The sequence below is a fragment of the Lucilia cuprina genome, chromosome 2 (assembly GCF_022045245.1).
Source record: "Lucilia cuprina isolate Lc7/37 chromosome 2, ASM2204524v1, whole genome shotgun sequence".
Lineage (NCBI taxonomy): Eukaryota > Metazoa > Arthropoda > Insecta > Diptera > Calliphoridae > Lucilia > Lucilia cuprina.
This window is the reverse complement of record NC_060950.1, coordinates 20,757,927-20,778,536: the sequence shown is the minus strand read 5'-3', so window position 1 is coordinate 20,778,536 and position 20,610 is coordinate 20,757,927. Positions and strand designations below refer to the sequence as shown.

Genomic DNA, 20,610 nt, shown 5'->3' with positions numbered 1-20,610 from the left:
CGTTAGTTGGTTAGTTAGTTACTTAGTTGCTTAGTTATTAAGTTAGTTATTTAATTAGTTAGTTAGTTAGTTAGTTAGTTAGTTAGTTAGTTAGTTAGTTAGTTAGTTAGTTAGTTAGTTAGTTAGTTAGTTAGTTAGTTAGTTAGTTAGTTAGTTTGAAAGCAGGATATACTTTAAATCAATACAAATACACCTTGGCCTTAATCAGGCCTATTGTGTGGTCCTTAATCAGTACCTTAGGTAGAAATCAGAGCCACAGACACTTTACTACCGGGCCAACGTATAAAGTGAAAATTTGAGTTGACTGTATAACTAATATTTGAGGATACAACAAACACCAGTACAAAAGCATTACACCGTCCCCATTGTAGTCATGTAGGGTGCAAAAATGATCGTAGTTACACTTTATAATTGCATTAATTAAACACATCTATATATTTGATAATGTTATTGAAATTACTTTCCTAAAACGTAAAAATGAGAACGAATATGAGAAAAGTTAAGAGAGAGTCTCTATAAAACCGATTAGATAAACAATTAATAAAGAGATTAAATACTATCACATATATAGTCTTTAGTCGGTGACATGTTCGACATTTGAATACCCTTAATTAATACTTATTTATTAATACTTTATTAATAAAGTAATTTTAAATTTTACAAAGATTTATGCAACTAGATATTTATACAAAAATTTATTTCATAAATTAAAATAATCATGCATTAATTAAGATAACAACATATTTAAAAACTTCCTAAAGAGTTGTATTTATTCGTATGTTAATGTCTACCAAAGCCGACAATAGCTACAGAAATATAGTAGTACGTGAGAATAATTTAAAAAAATAATATAATTATTTTTTCTCAATTAAACACTCGCTATACGAATGCAATTAATAATGTATACATTTAGTATATAGAACCTTTTAATACATATAAATTTCAGTTTATTACAATAAGTCGAAAACACAACAACCACGGACTGTAATGGGTCCGAAAAAAGTAACGTTTTTGAGTATTCTCCTGACAGTGTGTGTGACATGGCAAATTGGTCAAGTAGATTCGGCCAATATATTGGGTCTCTTTACCAGTCACAGTCCCTCACATTTAATAGTTCATATGTCAGTGGTTAAAGCTTTGGCGAAAAGAGGTCACAATATAACCGTAGTAGCGTCTCAAGTACCCAAAGTTAAACATGATAAAATTCATTTCATCATCATACCGCCTACCGAGGAACAAGAGCAAATACTTAATAAAGAAGTTTCTGGAATGGCTTTAAAGAAAAATAATATTTTTACAACGGTCAGTAACTTTTTTGGCTCACTGAAACTGCTGATCGATATGCAAGCGGATATATTGAAACATCCCCGTTTTACGGCACTTTACGAAAATCCAGATACAAAATTCGATTTAGTTATAGTGGGATATTTTATGAATTCATTTGAATATGGTGTTGCAGCTAAATTTAAAGTACCTTTAGTTATAAGTTGGAGTGCCTCTTCAATGTTATTGAGTGATATAATGGTGGGTAATCCCAGTGAAGTGTCTTATGTACCGGGTATGAATATGGCCGTTAAACTTGGTGAAAAAATGACATTTTTACAACGAATTCAAAATTTCTTTTCAAATTTATTCTTTCATCTAGTGAAAGAATTACTAGATATACGTATGCGTTCTTTTTACCAGTAAGTTTAATTGTCAGCTTTCAGAAGAACAACAAATTATTTGTTTTATCGATTTTTTTAGTGACCTGTTCCCCAGTGACGGTTCATTTCCCAGTTTAGGTGAAATGGAAAGGAACATATCATTGGTATTTTGCAATGGACACTTTAGCGAGGGTCCTATTAGACCCAATGTACCAGCTGTTGTAGAAATTGGTGGTATACAAGTCAAAGATACCCCCGATCCACTACCCGAGGTAAGTGAATACAAAAACCCAAATAATAAAAGCAACTAATAAATTTATTTATTTAAGGATATTGCTAAATTCCTTGATAGTGCCAATGAAACCGGTGCCATACTCTTCAGTTTAGGTTCAAATCTTCAAGGTTCCAGTATTAAACCCGAAACTGCCACTTACATTTTCAATGTCTTGTCAAATCTGAAACAAAAAGTAATTTGGAAATGGGAAGATTTAAAAAATACTCCTGGAAAATCCAATAATATTCTATACAAAAAATGGATGCCACAAGATGATATCTTGGCACATCCCAACATCAAGTTGTTTATTACACATGCCGGTAAAGGAGGCGTAGCTGAGGCTCAATATCATGGTGTGCCCATGGTGGCTTTACCCGTTTTTGCCGATCAACATGGCAATGCTATGAAAATGGTTGCCAATGGTTATGGCCAGTATTTAGAGTTGTTAACACTAACTGAAGATCCATTTAGAAAGGCTATACTGGATGTTCTAAACAAACCACAGTATAGAGAAAATGTTCAACGTTTTTCACAACTTTATCGCGATCGTCCCCTAACAGCTCGTGAAACTGTTGTATTCTGGACCGAATATGTTTTACGTCATTATGGCGCTGCCCATATGCAAAGTCCTTTGGTGCACATGAATTTCATAGAGAGTCTAAACTTGGATGTGTACTTGTTCATAATGATTATACTATATGTGATTTATAGAATTTTCAAATTCATTGTTCTCTTAATTTTTGCCAAAGTTTGCAAAAAAGGTTCTGCGGTGGCCTCAAATAAAAAGGCTAAAAAAGTTAAATCACAATAAAATAAAATGAAGTAAAAGCCCTATAATCGACTGGGTCGACTTTTAAAGAGCCTTCAATAAACACCCTAAAATGTTAGTTTTAAAAATACAATATATAGTTTTTATATTTTACTAATAAAAATGATTTTTTTTATTGTTTTAAGTGCGTTTAAGAAATTTTCGAAAATTGACCTTTTATGGGTCATATTCAGGAAAAAAATGTAGAAGTGATTTGTATTCACAAAAAACTTTTTGGAAATTAATCTTTCATGACAGGCATTATCAATTCATATAAGATCAGGGTGAATACTTTTCCAATATCTTTATTTGCTCTTAAGTGGTTTTCGAAAGTGGACCATATACGTAAGCTATTCGCAATTTTGGACCAAACCGGAAAAAACTTCTAATATTGGTTTGTATGTACTTCCAACTCATTTATGACGAATTTTATTCTGATATCTTCGTTTAGTATTGAAATATATCCGAATACGTGGTTATCGGAAGTGGGTCTTATATGGAAGCTCTAACCAATTATGGACCAATACAAAAAACATATTTATGTCTAATATTATTCAAATATCTTTATTTTTTAATTAGTTTTTTAAATTTAAATAATTTTTAGAAGAGGATCTTATATAGGAATTATGACCAATTATGGACCAATTCAAAAAAAATTGTTCATTAAACATTTTCATGACGAATTTTATACTTAAATCTTCGATCAGTAATGAAATATGTCCGCTTTCTTAGTTATCGGATATGAGCCTTATTTGAAAGCTTTGACTAAATATGGACCGACTAGAAAAAATATTTTTCAGAGAAAAATATCTTTATACAAGACATATTTGTGTCGAATATTATTCCAATATCTTTATTTGTTATGTGCATTTAAGTGATTTTCAAAACTTTCCATTATACAAGATCTATTACCAATTACCGATACGGATCTTGCTTCACAATATAACTACTGTTCGTATTATATTAATATGTGGAGATGCCGACATTTGTATAGAAGTTATTAACGATACATCTTTTTCCGAAAATATGTATCATTGTATGGAGTCTACGGGAAATTTTGAATCTTGGTTTTTTTCGAGGTTGTCTAAAAGTTTGAATCATAACTTTTTACGTTGTGAACCAATTATTCTTATTTTAAATAGCAAACTGCTTAGGACAATCGTCGTTCGGTTAGTTAGTGATACATTTAGTGATACATTTTTGACAAACCTGACTTTATATAAGATCTATGACCAATTATGGACCGATACGGATCTAGGTTCACAATATAACTACTGTTCGTATTATATTAATATGTGGAGATACCGACATTTGTATAGAAGTTATTAACGATACATCTTTTTACGAAAATATGTTTCATTGTATGGAGGCTACGGGAAATTTTGAATCTTGGTTTTACATTTTTGACAAATAATAGCTCAAATAAGTTTCTATAAGTTTCCCAGATAAAATATTTTTTGTATTTAATTCATATGAGAGTTGCCACGCCACCTACTGATAGTCCGCCAACTTTTTGTCCTAACTAATCATATTGACACTAAATTGGTTCTGACAAAATTTGAGAACTATAACTGTAATATTTTCTGAGATATTGATTTAATAATTCCTTAATATGGAAGCTTCCGCCATATAGTCCAAAATTACACATGCAAAAATTAAGGACTCTAATTGTACTCTAATATACGTCTTTTAATAGCTACTTAGTAAGTGGGTGTGGCACTTCGCCCATTTAAAAGTCATAGCCATACGACTATCAAATTTTTCATCACTTTTTTTCATTCTCTTTTACACAATATTTTTACATATCATATTAAGACGGCTTTACACGATCACTCAAGTAATATGATCTGTCAAAATCGTCTAAAAGTAATATGTAATGAAACCATCACACATTAAGATAGAATACGAATGGAAAATTTGATAGTCGTATGGCTCTCTTCATTTTTTGAAATGATTTAAAAAACAAACAAGACGCTCAGGGATGTATTTCTATATAAATACATCCAAAAATGTAAAACAGCTGTTTTCATCTTACTTTGTTATTGTTTTATACCAATCGTGAAAACACAAAAAAATTAAATCACACGACTTTTTTTCTCTGTTTTTATACGGATGAAATTTCTTTTTACTTTTTCATTAGACTTTACGTACATATAGTGTGATAGTGTGAAGGGCCCCGATAGTCTCTAGAATATTACTTGAAACTAAAAATTATCTAACATAACCGCGCTTTTTTTAAATAACCTAAACCATAACCTTCCCTAAAAAGTAAAGAGAGGTTTTTCTCTAGTCATGATTATTGTTAAAAATATAAAAATAGTTCATAAAATGATGATAACAACTGAATGGATTTGTGCAGAAAAGCAGGTAACTTTTATCATAATTTAGGAATATATAGTAATTAAAAAATCAATGTTGCCATCGTTTAGAAATTTTTTGAGTAACATTTTCTTAATATTTAAGAACTAGTTCGCCATAAGCCAATCTTTACGTAAAGAATTAGGGATTATATTAAAATTAATAGTCGAATATTGTTTTTGAGTACTCAATTAGTTTGCTTGTTTAAACGTACAATGGAGGTGGTTTAAACCTTAGCAAGAAATTAAAAATTTAAACAGCTGATCTAAAAAAATCACACAATTTTTATTAAAATAAACATTAAAATGTTTGGCTTGCCGATTACCTTTACAATTGTCTTCTTCTTTTTTATAAAACATGCATTGTTTTGATAATCTTACACTTCCTCAGCTTACTTCACTGCAATTCCGCTCAAATTGCGAAGTAGATACAAGATCCTCAAAGCGCTAGTCGGTAGCACTTGGGGTATAGATAAAGAAACCTTGTTGGATATATATAATTATCTGCTCCAGTGTGGTCACCTTCGCTCAGAGATACCCCGTGGAGAAACATTCAAAGCTGCCAAAATGCCGCCTTAAGGACTGCAACGGGCTGCCTACAAATTACCTCGGAACATCACCTGCACGAGGAAACGTTGGATACTGACCCCGATGCATGTGAGGAAGAATCTTCGTATACACGAGGAAAACATATGCAGAATGTGCACGATCCACTGAATCAGTCCTCGTATTCGGCAGCTTTAAACGACATTCAAAGAGAAGCCATAAATTCAGCGGTCGCATGATACCGCATACACGGAAGAAAACCTGCCGCGGAAAACTAAGATCGTAACGGAGCAGCAGGCTTAAGGGCTACTGATCACGTATAAACCGTGCCGTCTCCAACGAATGTCCTGCATGTGGTCAGGGCCCTCATGACACCCACCACATATTCAACTGCTCAGCCAACCCTACTTTACTCTAGCCAATGGATTTCCAGTTGAAGTAGTCCAATTTGTAGTCCTGGACATTTTTATAAAACAATCATTGTTTTGATAACAAATAGTGGCGTTTTCTTTTGTTTTGTATGGCAACACTGCAAAGTTTAATCTTGTACTTAAAAACTTCAAAGGGAATTAACATCAGATTAAATTTATTTTTGGATTAACTAATATCAATAGGCATTTGATCATACGCTCAAAAACCCGCTCTTAGTTATAGAAACGCATGGTAACCCTACTGATTTTGTAAAAAAAGTATAATTGATGAAATAAGTCAAAAATTTTTTTCAAACGTTTAAAAACGTACAAAACGATAAGATAACCGATTATCAACCTTTCAAATTTTGAATATTTATTTTAAAAAATCGACGAGAAATTTATGTTTATCGTAGAGTTTGTAACATTTACTCTAAATATGAAAACTTATACTATTAGAGCATCTCGGCTTTTTAGAGAGTAAAAGCCGTGATACACGGTTGTCAGATCTTACAACGTTGTCAGTAAAATGTTTAGAAAATGTCAAATAATCGTCTGAACTTACAATTTTTCTTTTGCAACGTTGTCAGAGTTGTAGAGAGTAAAAGCCGTGATACACGGTTGTCAGATCTTACAACGTTGTCAGTAAAATGTTTAGAAAATCTCAAATAATCGTCTGAACTTACAATTTTCCCTTTGCAACGTTGTCAGAAAAAGCATTACCGACAATTTTGCAATACAAAATTTGTAAGTTGACAGTATTTTTAGACATTTTCTGCACATTTAACTGCCAACGTTGTAAGATCTAACAACCGTATATACATAGCAATATAAGTTTTTTTTTAATCAACGACTTTAGTTAATTTCTCGATTGGACTCATATTGATGTAAAACTATGTAAATTATTTTAGACTTTTCATATAGCAGTTGATTTCTTGTACTTTTCCAGTTGGTCACCTTGTGTGTTCCCATAAAAATCGGTTCATCCTTCCTTTTTCTCTAAATAGCAAGGAATAGTACTTTAAGTTTAAAAAAATTCCAGAATGTAGGGGAGATCGTAAAATTAAAGGCATATTACATTATCTTTTTACCATCGACACATTTTCGTTACACTACTTATCGTTAACTGATAACACCATCTAAGTATTGTATAGAGTGCACATATACAATTCACTGATAACTTACCCACAAAATAAAGTGTTAACTTATCGTTAGAAAACACACAAAAACCCTAGGTAGCCGGTACAAATTTCAGTAGTTTTTCTAAAATCGTACGAACGTCAACACGCGCCATGACGAGAAAAAGTTCAGCGGCGGCTTTTGGCATTCTCTTGACAATATGTTTCTTAACATGGCAAGTGCCACAAGTAAATGGAGCCAATATTTTGGGCATCTTTACCAGCCACAGTACCTCGCATTTGATTATACATATGTCGGTGGCAAAAGTTCTTGCTGAAAGGGGACACAATGTCACCATAGTTGCGTCTCAAGAACCCAAAGTTAAGCATGATAAAATAAACATGATCATCATACCGCCCAGCTCAGAAGTAGAAGAGTTAATTGGTAAAGCCATGAAAGGAATGGCTACACAGAAAACCACCTTTTTCACTACCGTAGGCAACTTTTTCGGTTCTTTAAAACCCATGATCGATATGCAAGCTGAGATGCTGAAAGATCCTCGCTTTACAGCGCTTTACGAGAATCCTGATACGAAATTCGATTTAATTATAATGGGTTATTTCATGAACTCTTTTGTACTTGGTATGGGTGCTAGATTTAAGGCCCCTCTAGTCATCAGTTGGATGGGACCACCAATGATATTAAGTGATATATTTGTGGGTAATCCAAGTGAAGTGTCGTATGTACCCGATATGAATATGTCTATTAAAGTGGGTGAAAAAATGACATTCTTACAACGTCTTCAGAATTTATTTATGAATATGTTCTTCAGACTTTTTAAGCAAATATTGGACATACGTATGCGTCATTTCTATAGGTAAGTGAGAGAGGTAATGTTTTGAATTTGTAATAGTTAGAGCATGTTTTTGAGTTGGCAATCAAATGCCAATTAAAGATCAGATTAGTTAATCTGAAAATAAATTGATTCTGATTAGGATTCTATAAATCGACTTTCGAATAATCGAACAATCGACTTTTTGTCGAAAAAAGTCGAAAAGTCGAAGTCGACTATTTTGTTCCATAAAAGTCGATAACTCGACTATCGTCTATGAAAAAAGTCGAAAAGTCGACTTTGTAAATAAAAGTCGGAAAGAGTCGAAAAAAGTCGAAAAGTCGAAAAAAGTCGAAAAGAAAGAAAAAATTAAGTAAAATAATAATAATAATTATAATAATAAAGTCGGAAAAAGTCGAAAAGTCGAAAATAGTCGAAAAATCGACGAAAAGTAAATTTTATAATTTTAATTTTTTAATTTTTTTTTCTGCATCAACTGTTTACACTTCTGCATTTCTTGCTCAAGTTTTAAACCAACTCCATTGGGCGCTTAAACTAGCAAACAAAATTAACTAATTGAGTACTCAAAAACAAATTTCGAGGATTTTAATTTAATACCTAATTCTTCACCTAAAAATTGGCCCTTAATGTCTTTTTTTTTATTTACAGTGAGCTGTATCCTACCGATGGTTCCTTCCCCTCCTTAAGTGATATGGAAAAGAATGTTTCTTTGATATTTTGCAATAGCCATTTCACTGAAGGTCCTATTAGACCCAATGTTCCAGCCGTTGTTGAAATTGGTGGTATTCAGGTTAAGGATAAACCAGAACCTTTGCCAGTGGTAGGTGTTTTTGAAATTTGTGTTTTTTTTTTTTTTTGGTTAGAGAATTCTTCTAATATTCAATTATATTTAATTTATTTTAGGACATTGCCAAATTTCTTGATACTGCCAATAAAACCGGAGCCATACTCTTCAGTTTGGGTTCCAATCTAAAAGGTTCCAGCATCAAACCCGAAACTACCACACATATTTTTAATGTCTTGTCGAAACTAAAGCAGAAAGTTATTTGGAAATGGGAAGACTTAAATAAAACACCTGGAAAATCTCCCAATATTTTATACAAAAAATGGATGCCACAAGATGATATTTTGGCACATCCCAATGTAAAATTATTTATTACACATGCCGGTAAAGGTGGTGTAGCAGAAGCTCAATATCATGGTGTTCCTATGGTGGCTCTACCAGTTTTTGCCGATCAGCATGGTAATGCTAAGAAATTAGTCGATGCAGGTTATGGTAAAGATTTGGAATTGTTAAAATTAACCGAAGAATCTTTGTATGCCGCCATCGTTGAAGTTCTCAATAATCCAGAGTATACAAAAAATGTACAAACATTTTCAAAGCTTTATCGGGATCGTCCTCTAACAGCACGCGAAAATGTTGCATTTTGGGCTGAATATGTGATACGTCATCATGGTGCTGCCCATATGCAAAGTCCTTTGGTGCATATGACAACCATAGAAAGTTTAAATTTAGATATTTATTTACTTTTGTCAATGATCATTTATATTATTTATAGATTATTGAAATTATTGGGATTATGCGTAGTTTGTAAATTGTGTAGAAAGTCTTCAAAGACTATTACAAAGAAAGCCAAGAAATCTAAAAAGGTTAAAGCGCAATAAAACTTTAATTATATTTATAAACTATTATTATATTTATAAAAGCTTATTATATTATGAATTATGTATATACAGTGAATCAATTAAGTAATTTGCCTATGTAAATTTTTATAAATTTAAAGAAAAAACTTTATGTGAACAATTATTTTTAGCAAAATAAAGCAATTTGTTTGTTGTATTTTTTAAAGAATATCTTATATTTAAATTTTCTACCATAAAATGTAAAATCGTTATATTAATTAACGAGATTTTTGATAAAATGTGAACGTATTGTTAATTTTTTGGGTCAATAAAGTATTTTGCATTTTTAGGATTTTTGTTCATTTTTTTAATATTGCTGCATTATTTTATAATATTTAATATTTTTATTACTCCTATATATTAGAATAATATTTTTTAAATATTTTAGTAGTGGAACGACATTTCTTAACCGATTTATTATCCTATATACCTATCAGAATTTATCAATATTTGACTTAACATGAAATCTATCGTTTCTTTCATTAAATTTCGAAAATAATAAGTAATTTTGAATTGGATACATGATATATTAGATAATCAATGGATTTGGACCTAGAAAAAATGTTTTGTGAGGTATAAATCTATATATTATAACAAAAAATCCGGGTTTTTGGTTATTTTGTATTGATAAACAAAAACTACATTACGGAAACTCCATCTATTTGGGGAGTTCTGTGTAAATTTTATTTAGAATTGTATAATATTGATTCTTATTCAAAAAATCTAACACTAAGTACCATCCTAGCCACTCTAAGTATGGGTACATCACCATATACAACTATAGAACTATTAAATGCTAAATGCAATTACATAAAGCAAACATTTACAAAAAATCGTAATATAGATGTGAAACCTAATAACGCGTACAACGCGTGGTATATACTACCTCCTTTTGCCTGATGAAGGCGGTTTTAAGCTGCAGCCCAACATGTTAATCTTATTCGACGCCGCCTTTTAAAATTATTGACACATGTGTCTGCTTGACATGCCGCTATAAACATCTGTCAAAAATTAAGCAAAAAAAATATTAACGTTGTAAACAAAACGTTTTAGATTATTTGCAAACAAATATCTGATTAATTTTATTACTCGTATATAATTTATAAATAAAACTCTTAGCAAAATGTCCGAAAATAAACAAAAGGTAAGTGTAGTCTAAAGAAAACTTTGCAAAAATAAATTATTAATTAATTTCGATTGTCCACAAAGGGAGGCGGCGGTAACAATGATGGCAAAGAGAAACGACGCAAAGAATCTATTTTGGACCTATCCAAATATTTGGAAAAACAAATACGTGTAAAATTTGCCGGTGGCCGAGAAGCCTCTGGTATACTTAAAGGTTATGATGCCCTGCTTAACTTAGTATTGGACAATACTATTGAGTATTTGCGTGATCCCGATGAACCTTTCAAACCCTCAGAGGATACCAGAAATTTGGGTCTGGTTGTGTGTCGAGGCACGGCCTTAGTGTTAATATGCCCACAAGACGGTGTTGAGGCTATACCAAATCCTTTTATAACGCAATAATTGTGTTTTATATCAACCTTTTTCTTTTGTTAAGATTAAAATATCTGGCATTTTTTTTATTTAAATCTTTTAACATTTTACCTTAAATTAATAACAATGTTAATAAATAATGTAATTATATTTTGATAATGAAAAACAAGTACATAGTATGATATAAAATTTCTTAAAAATACTTGATAAATTACTAATGAATTGTAAAGTAATTAGTTGTATAAATGAATGAGTATGATTATTTAAATGAATATAACAATAATGTATTTTATGGATTTCAATATATTAATGAATCCGCTGCTCAATCTAAACCAAATTCATTACGTATCCAGGGATATTGTGCTGGGCACTCTTTACAGGTGTAAAAGTAACGATCCTGTTGCAGGACTCGACTTCTTAACTTGCAAGTATTCGATAGGGTGCATACCATCTCGTGTTTATCCAATTGTTTTGGTTTACAACCCCAGGCACTGAATTGATGTATATCAGTGTTCGTAGTGGGCTGGCGTATCCATTGTATAGCCTGCTGATTTGTGACAAAATAAACGTCGGGCAGTTTTTGTAAGTCATCCAAAAATTTCTATAAATTTAAAGAAAATATTGTTAGTTTTTGAATTTAAACAAAAAAAGGAATTTAACATTTTAATAACGCTTTAACAGATAATTCAATTAATTGTTAGAAAATTCATTCTTTTAAATATTATTTTAATTGTAATTTGATTATAATATTTTTACTCACCAAAAATGCATTAAGATAATCAGCTTTCTTGAACCAGGTTGCATGAAAATATAAACCTAATGGTGCACGATTTGAAAGATAATGACGTTTAAAATTATGCGTCAACATGCGATAAATATCATCGCCACTCAAATGCGGTGGACAACTATCGATCATTGTACAGGTAAAATCTCCAGCTTCCAATTGATTGATAACAATTTCCCAAATGCCCGGATAACTACGGGATGGACAATTTTGTTGACTGCCGGTGCAAGTGTGAGGCATTTTGTAGTCCAACGTATAGGGCCATAAAGGCGGATTGGAAAAGGGAGCAACCATAGATGCATCATAGACAAAACCAAATTCTTTCATCATTAAAAATTGACGATTCCAGCCCACTCGCAAGAACGGTACACGCATACCTCTTATCTCCTCCATACGTACACTGGCAAAGCGATTTAAAATATTGGCCTGACCCACCATTTCATCGAACCAATCTTCAATGGTGGCATTATGCGACCACCACATTTCAGGACCACGATGACTTTAAAATTAAAAAAATACGTTAAAATAATGGTTATTTCTTATTCTTCGCTTAAAACTTACGTCACTGAATGTACCGCCATTTCATGACCATCATTCCATAATTTCTGTACGTATTGATAGTTGGTAAAGGGGTGAGAAACAAAAAATGTTGCCTTTATTGGACAACCATTGGGATTACGTCGGTGTCCTTTGAATAAAACTTGAGAAAACAATTCCCAATTTTCAAAGTTGATGGCATCATCAAAACTCAACAAAATCATTTGTGGCACCGACTGCGGCTCCAAACGTGCCGGTATTTGTGTACCATCTTTAGAGCAATAACAGTCAGGCAGTTTACATTTGCGCGGATCACATGAAGCTGCGGCATTTGGATCATTTTCAGCATCACACCAGCCCTCATCTGATTCATCGGGACAGTCGACTGAACCATCACAAAAGTATTCGTTCGGCAAACAAGTACCATCCCCACAGCCCCAGTGGTTTTCTTCCTCACAGATGGCTTCATCTAATAAAGGTTTAGGCACTGGTGTTTCTAAAGTATAGAGAAAATCATAACTTTTATCTATATATTGGAAACTTTCTACTAAAATACCAACCCGCAGTTATATCGCAGTTATCAACATTCTGTTTAAAATCGCATATTTGTCGTACCACATCGAAAAGTAAACCCTCGGAACATTTAAAATTAAATACTTCTCCCTCCAGACACAAATAGTATTTCGAACATTCTGAACTGGTCCATATTTTGTGAACAGGTCTATTTGGATCTCTATAGAAACGTAAATCTTCCAAACAGTCTACACTATTCGATAAACTCCTTTGCGTATGATTTTGACCACCTATAAGTAGTTGGACGATTTATAAATTAACCAAATTTATTAACATTGATTTATTTTTTTTTTCCACAACATTAAAAACGTAGCTTTTCCACCAATGGATACGAAATTGGCAAACAACAACAATATCAAAAAGTGGTTTAACCATAATTTTTAATGCATCGTTTAACATAATACGAATTTACATTAGAGGAGTATACATCAATAAAATAATACACTTTGTAATGCATTTGCAAGTGCTGCAATCGACGACCAAAGGTGAAATAATACGTGTAGTTCACATAATTCTTATGTTTACAGTGGACTTATATTATATTCACTTATATTGAAATTTAAAATTTCTAAGACTTTAGGAAGACACCAGATGTATGCTCTAATTTAAAATATATTTAGGAAGTGCTACTTTAAAATTTTCTTTAAAAAAACATGTAGGGAAGAACCTACACTATGTATAAACATTCATATGTTGGAATTTATTAGTCAGATTGAAAGAAAAACACATCTAGGGCTCCATCTCTTTTTCTAAACTCTATGTTGGGAAGCGAACCCACTACACGGGAAGCGAACCCACTACACCGATCGGAGGCACAGATTCGAATATTAAAAATTTTAATCTGCTTAAGTCTACTGTAGTTAATTTTGGTTCATTCATACTTTTTAATGATCATACAAACATACATATGTATGTATGTACATAATAGAAATAGACCGACTCACTCTTTACTTTATGATGTTTCATAAAACAGCATTCGAAAAAGGTATTTTTAGTGGTATTTCTTAAATTTGTAAAAGGATCTTTTTCTTTATCTTTAGGATAGTTTTTTACAAGCGGCCAAGCTTACAATCTGTTTACATTAGCTTTTGAGAAGAGAACCTACAGCATTATTTTATGCGAGTCGGTCTAATGTTTATACATAACGCACGCACAATTCATACATATACTGATCCAACAATATCAGCAATGGGCATATTATAAAATACTAGCTATACCTAGTGTAATTTGCTACCCTAAAAGCAATATAAACAAAAAAACCCACTTAGCGATTTTGAAGATTCTAAAATAGTTTTCCAGATTTACAATATGTTACATATGAGAGATGTCACGTAAGTTCACCCATTTCTAACTACTGCCAATTTATATCTATCTATGAAAAATTCGAATAATCTATCAGTTTCCAAGATATGCGAAATTGTGTATTTAATTCATTATTCTCTAAATGTTCTCAAAGTACTTTATGTAAAATTTAAAAATTATAGCTCTAATAATTTCTCAGGTACTTGAATTTTTCTATTTAATTCATGCGGGGCTTCAACCCTCCTAGATAAAAATCTGCCCTTTATTCTTCAAAATATTCAAATGAATAATAAAGTAATGTTTGTATAACTTGAAGAATATAGTTCAATTAGTTCCAAGAAAATCAATTCAGCCGTTCATGATTCAAAATATTTTTATCGATTTTTTTTATTATTTGCATTCTTGACTGAGCTCATAAGCAAAATGCCAGGGTGTCCCACGTTGGTTTAAAGGAAATTCTCCAAGTCGACCTACTATATCTTCATATAGGAAGCTGGAAACCTTAAAACACTTCAGTTAAATTTGAGTTTTAAATGGTACTCCAATAAATCTGAAGAGTTTTAATGGTCTCCACCAGGGTATAAACAGTTGAGTTTTAATGGTCTCCTCCAGGGTTTGAACAGTTGAGTTTTATTGGTCTCCATCAGGGTATAAACGTTCGGATATTCTATGGTCTGCACCAACAAAACATAACCTCAATTGAGGGGAAACGAAAGCACGAGGTTAGTATAGCCAACATATAACTTTGAACAGTTGAACAGCAAAACTGTCGAAAGTCAGGCAACAAACACAAGCCTGAACGCTTTAAAAAATAATCGCCATGACGCGAGTGTTTTTCCCAACACAGACCTGAATTACGACTATCAAAAAATTTTTAGCATATTAACATTAAAACAGGCCTACGATGAATACTTTTTTTAATAATTTTCACTAATTCGAATCGACTATAAAAAAAGTCGTATCAGCTATCAATTTTCCACATTTGTATTTTTTTAATCCAAAAATAAAAATATTTCAGAATCCCTGAAGAGTTTTCAACAATGTGTGGAAAATGGAATGTGACTGATCCTAATGATTATTCCTATATTTATACTGAATAGACCATTAATTGCCAAACTTATCCTACACACAACTTAAAGTATACCAATCGGATCAGAATTACTTTCTGAGATAATTTGATTAAATTTAGCTCTTCTTTTGTCACAAGGACGATCGCTATTAAAAATTGTTGAAATAGGTTGTTGTAACAGGTTGGCTGTAACTGGATGTTCTTCCCTAAGAGAAAAAACTTTCGGTTGATACAATTGTTGCTGAGTTGACAATCTTTGGCCGATTAAGAATCGGGTCATTCCGGAGCGGAGATCCAATTGTCGTAGGAATGGTTTGTTGAAATAGTTTGTTGTTGTTGTAGCAGCAACACGTGTTGATAATCCTTGGTCGTTGTTCGTTGAACTCCGAGTCGTTCCGGTGCGAAGAACCGATTGTCGTGGGAACGGTTGAAATATGATACAACCGTATCGGCTGTATGGGGCTTTTAGGCTCATTATTATTTTAAATGTTTTATTGTGTCAACAAGTCGTCAAAACTTACTTTTAAAGACGTTTAAATGACACTGGCGATTTTCGTAATGATCGGGCCTCATTTAACCCTAGCCCCCATACAAACTACCCTTCAGAAAAAGTCAAAAAATTTATAAAGATAGGCCCATATTTACCATTATCTCCCCCATATAAGCCCTCTTATAGAAAATCTTTTTCTGGTCAACAATAAGTTAAAATATTACTGAATTAAGCAGAAACCAAATTAAAAGCGTTATTATTTAAAAAATAATACACATTTTATTATACTGACTAGTGTAGAGTATCATATGGTCGGCCATGTTCGACTATACATTCGTAATTGTTTTATTTTATAAACGCTTTATAAATTAAGTTTTGTACGGAAATTTTAAATAAAATGTTGTTTATTAAAAAAAGGGAGTAAGTAGATACAGCATTTTGTATCTATGTATGTACCAACACTAACATACAATTTTTAACTAGTGCCCTCCACTGACCACATACGTACATATGTATCTATCGATAACCAGTTGCAATACACTCAACTATGCAATGAAAATCAAAGAAGAAAATATTTAATTTTACGTCACTACTTGCACTATTTCATACAAGCAAATGAATATGAGGCAACAAGTACGACCACATAGATGATGATTGGAGCAATAAGATACCAATGATGGTGCGTGAATGAGTCTGCATTAAAAAAACTGTTTAAAAAAACTTTAAATTAAACTTACGCACCTGTTGTATAAATAGATAGACAAAATCATGGTTATATTAATTAGAATTATTCCACTTTAATAATTAATTATTTATCTATAATCGTAATAATAAAAATGTACAAACATACATATATGTATATATTTGACTGTATATACATATGTATATTACTTGGAACCTTAGACGATCCGATTCGGAAATATAATATCGGTTAAAACACAGACAAAAAAGTCTTCGGATGAAGAGCATCCTTTTTGATGCAAAATTTTAAGTTCAATTTTCTAGGATTGTTAATTTACTCTGAGCATACTAACGTACAATGAATAAAATACGAAAAAGTATATTCTATAGTATCTCATACAGTCTACTAATCTTTTTATGGCTGATATCTAAGCCTGAAAGTCGTTGGATAGATCTTGTAACAAAACAAGTGTTCGACCTCTTCATCCTTGTTGATGCAACATTTAAAGTTCAATCTATTAGGACCGTAAATCTACACTAAGCATAATATCGAACCTCACCCAGTCTACTGATCTTTTTATGACAGATATCTCAGCCTGAAAGACGCTCATAAACTGCCCAGCAGTTCGACGGGACAGTCCCGAACTGACCACTTAACCTACCATTTGTGGTGGCCCCTAGCAATCTGACTACCTAGGTGACCAACCATTTTAACATGGGCTTGTCCTACGAGGAAGTCAATCGTCACTCTACACCCTACAAAGAGACAGTAAAGAGCTTGCCTCCGCTCTCGCTTACAAAGGGGACACTAAAGTGACGACTGTCTTCATTCTCGTTTACAAAGAGTTTATTTGTGACGAAAGACCAAAAACATACGAATTGGAGTCAGCCAGGTGGTAAGATATTAATGGAACTAAAACTTAAAAATTTAAAGTGTCTACTCTCTAGAATACTATGGGACAATAATGTGACTATTGACCCGAAAAATATAAATTTGAGTCAACCAGATGGTGGCATATTAGTAGAAAGTAATAATAATTTCTCCAAAAGATGGGTAAAATAACTACTTTCGGAAGTACAACAAAAAAACTACTTTTAAGAGTATAATCTCTAGGTTACTTGAGGACAGTAAAGAGATGACTGTCTCCGCTCCCGCTTACAAAGAGGACACTAAAGTGACGACTGTCTTCATTCTTGATTACAAAGGGTACATTCGTGATGAATGACCCAAAACATACGAATTACGATCATCCAGGTGGTTAACTATTAGTGGAAATTATTGTCTTTTTCGTATGCATTGACTCTTTGTCGAACTGCTGGGTTAGTTGAATTACATACATATGTATGTGCTTACATCAATATGAATATTTGGGAGGTAAGTTTTCAGAATTATTTTGCTACATTTCTTTGCAAATATTCTAAAAAATTTATGCAAGTTACTAATTAAATTTAAAACTATTTGAACATCTTTTAAACTCATTATCCATCTTTATGAAAAATAATTTAAATTCACATAAGGTGTAATTTAGCATTATGCAATAGTGATGTTGAATTAAAAAAGAAAAAAAACTTTCACACCCAACAACAATGTATTTGTTTAATCAAATTTAAAGCGTGCCAAGAGAACGTTAAAAACATTTTAAAATTTTAAATCAACTTTACTTAAATTCAACACAAAACAAACCAACAAATATTGCAACAAAAACAAAAATAACACAAAATCATTTAAAGACATTTCATTAAACTAAATCCATGCATGTATTCATTCATTCACTTATTTTTTTTATTAATTCATTCATTCAGTTATATTCATCGATTCATTTGATTAAAGACATTTTTTGTTTTGTAAACAAAAATAAAAACAATTCAAAATTGTTTGGAGAAATTACCGATTCCCATGACAGTGGTGATCATTAATGAAAAAAGTAACAGCTCAATATAAATTGAACTCAACAGACCACTTTGTTGTAATTTTAAACGTGTTGGAGAAGTTATTGTTGTTGCTGCAGCTGCTGCTGTTATTGTTGTTTGTGAATATGATTGTGCGCCAGCTCTTTTTGTTAACGACTTTTTAAAGCGACCGGAAAGAAGACAACGGTAACAAATGTCTTTTACATCATACAGTTGCTGGTAACCATGACCGACCTTGACTGCAAGAGACCGACTTGTCGCATTTCTCATTTTGCAATTATTATACATTTTCTTTTTAATCACAAAAAAATATTTTCCTTTTTAAATATCCACTCGTAATACACATAAAAACACTTTATTGAGTTTAACTACGTTTGGTGGCTGGCTGTTTGGTTACTTATTTCTTTCTTTTTTTCCCACAAAACCACCTTAATAGTAATACATTTTATTAGGAAAAACTGTTACACTTTTTAAACACTACTACTTTCTATTATTTCGTTTTCACTGGATTTTTCTTCTTCTTAAGACGACTGCACGATTTAAAACACGAACTATAACTAAAATCATTTGTTGAGGCCACAATACTTTTATACGTAAGCTGCTGTCTTACTTAGGTCGGGTTTCTTACTACTTAGTTAAACTTGGCTTAACTAGCTTCTAGATTAAACTCTCAACAAATTTGGGCGAAGTTTAACCGATTATTGTGTTTTTCAGTTATGAATTTACGATCAATTAACTTTGTTAGTATTGCCAACTTTTCAGCCAAAAACATGAAGAATGAACAGCTGTTTTTTGGAAATATTACTTTTGTAAAATGAAAAAATTATAATAAACGTTTTAAACAATAATATTAATAACGCGAGTTTTTCTGATAAAGATAATCTTCATTCTTTGGTTAAACCCGGTTTAATATATGTTTTGTGTTTTTCAGCTATCAGTAAAGTTACTTATTATCTTAGAGCGGGTTTCTTACTACTCAGTTAAACTAGGCTTAACTTGCTGTTAGATTAAACTCAGAACAAATTTAGGTGGATTTTAACTGATGATTGTGTTTTTCAGTTATGGATCTAGGATCAGTTTGATCCATAACTGTATTGCCAAACTTTTCAGTCAAAAACATAAACAATGAACAGCTGTTTTTTACAAATATCACTTTAGTAAAGTGTATAATTTTAGAAAAATTATAAATAAACATTTAAACAATAATAATATCTATAAAAGAAATCAGATTTCGGGAGAACAAAAACATAATATTTTAAGTAAATTGCAATTTTCTGATTTGTTTTGTTTTATTAATTATTGTTTTAAATGTTTATTTAACATTTTTCCAAAATTTTCTATTTTACAAAAGTATTGTTTGCAAAAAACAGCTGTTCATTGTTTATGTTTTTGAGTGAAAAGTTGGTAATACTAAGAAAGTTAACTGAGTTTAAATATAAAACTGAAAAACACAATCATCGGTTAAAGTCCGCCTAAATTTGTTCCGTGTTTAATCTAACAGCAAGTTAAGCCTAGTTTAACTAAGGAGTAAGAAACCCGCCCTAAGTATAGTTATTTTATTCCAAAAAAGTCTAATTATTGTTGTCATAGTTTTATTAAGATTCCACGCGATCATGGATTACACTTAGGAGTCTTTTAACCCTGTTAAAATCTGAAATTTTAGTGACCAAAAACTAAAGCCTCCATCGGGCTTGTTTTACTTTTCCCTAACAGTGTCTTTGGAATGAGTATCTGGTCTTACAGACAAGAACACTTAGCCTTCAAATTGAATAGGGCACATTTTCCAAATTAGGATTTATACCTTTAAAATAAATAATGTAGTGTATGTTATCTTCAACTATGCCCGACAATGTTTATTACTTGTTTATTAATTTAAATTTTTCTTCTGCAGATAAAGAGAAATTGACAATGCACTTTTGAAATTTTTATGCTGGAAAACAAATACAGATTTAAGAGTAAAAACTGCTGTAGTTGATGAGATATCGACATATACACTTCTCACTTAGATGAAGGGTAAACATTAAATGAGTTGAAATAGGAGTACTTCTTGTGAGTTTATGTATAAAATAA

General features: G+C 31.8%; 3 protein-coding genes across 3 annotated transcripts; 2 read left to right on the top strand and 1 right to left on the bottom strand.

Moving 5' to 3' along the window:
- Nucleotides 1–957: 957 nt before the first annotated feature.
- LOC111678366 lies at nt 958–9,750 on the top strand. The gene is made up of 6 exons (XM_046949049.1): nt 958–1,685; nt 1,747–1,918; nt 1,976–2,728; nt 7,277–8,037; nt 8,662–8,833; nt 8,917–9,750. The coding sequence occupies exons 1-6, from the start codon at nt 988–990 to the stop codon at nt 9,676–9,678; spliced, it is 3,318 nt and encodes a 1,105-aa protein (XP_046805005.1). The 5' UTR covers nt 958–987; the 3' UTR covers nt 9,679–9,750.
- Nucleotides 9,751–10,758: 1,008 nt separating this feature from the next.
- LOC111678376 (U6 snRNA-associated Sm-like protein LSm7) lies at nt 10,759–11,473 on the top strand. The gene is made up of 2 exons (XM_023439714.2): nt 10,759–10,840; nt 10,906–11,473. The coding sequence occupies exons 1-2, from the start codon at nt 10,820–10,822 to the stop codon at nt 11,221–11,223; spliced, it is 339 nt and encodes a 112-aa protein (XP_023295482.1). The 5' UTR covers nt 10,759–10,819; the 3' UTR covers nt 11,224–11,473.
- A 31-nt stretch (nt 11,474–11,504) lies between these two features.
- LOC111678367 (chitin deacetylase 1) lies at nt 11,505–19,100 on the bottom strand. Its single transcript, XM_046956324.1, has 5 exons — nt 18,519–19,100; nt 13,075–13,317; nt 12,539–13,010; nt 11,954–12,476; nt 11,505–11,794 (listed from the first exon to the last, which is right to left on the bottom strand). The coding sequence occupies exons 1-5, from the start codon at nt 18,826–18,828 to the stop codon at nt 11,516–11,518; spliced, it is 1,827 nt and encodes a 608-aa protein (XP_046812280.1). The 5' UTR covers nt 18,829–19,100; the 3' UTR covers nt 11,505–11,515.
- Between the last annotated feature and the right edge of the window lie 1,510 nt (nt 19,101–20,610).

Coding starts and splice junctions, on each gene's coding strand:
- LOC111678366 (XM_046949049.1), top strand. CDS start 988: ATGGGTCCGAAAAAAGTAACGTTTTTGAGTATTCTCCTGACAGTGTGT. Junction 1,686..1,746: donor CGTATGCGTTCTTTTTACCA/GTAAGTTTAATT, acceptor CGATTTTTTTAG/TGACCTGTTCCCCAGTGACG. Junction 2,729..7,276: donor CTAAAAAAGTTAAATCACAA/TAAAATAAAATG, acceptor CAAAAACCCTAG/GTAGCCGGTACAAATTTCAG.
- LOC111678376 (XM_023439714.2), top strand. CDS start 10,820: ATGTCCGAAAATAAACAAAAG. Junction 10,841..10,905: donor TGTCCGAAAATAAACAAAAG/GTAAGTGTAGTC, acceptor TTGTCCACAAAG/GGAGGCGGCGGTAACAATGA.
- LOC111678367 (XM_046956324.1), bottom strand. CDS start 18,828: ATGTATAATAATTGCAAAATGAGAAATGCGACAAGTCGGTCTCTTGCA. Junction 13,011..13,074: donor TAACTGCGATATAACTGCGG/GTTGGTATTTTA, acceptor TCTATACTTTAG/AAACACCAGTGCCTAAACCT. Junction 12,477..12,538: donor ATGGCGGTACATTCAGTGAC/GTAAGTTTTAAG, acceptor TTAATTTTAAAG/TCATCGTGGTCCTGAAATGT.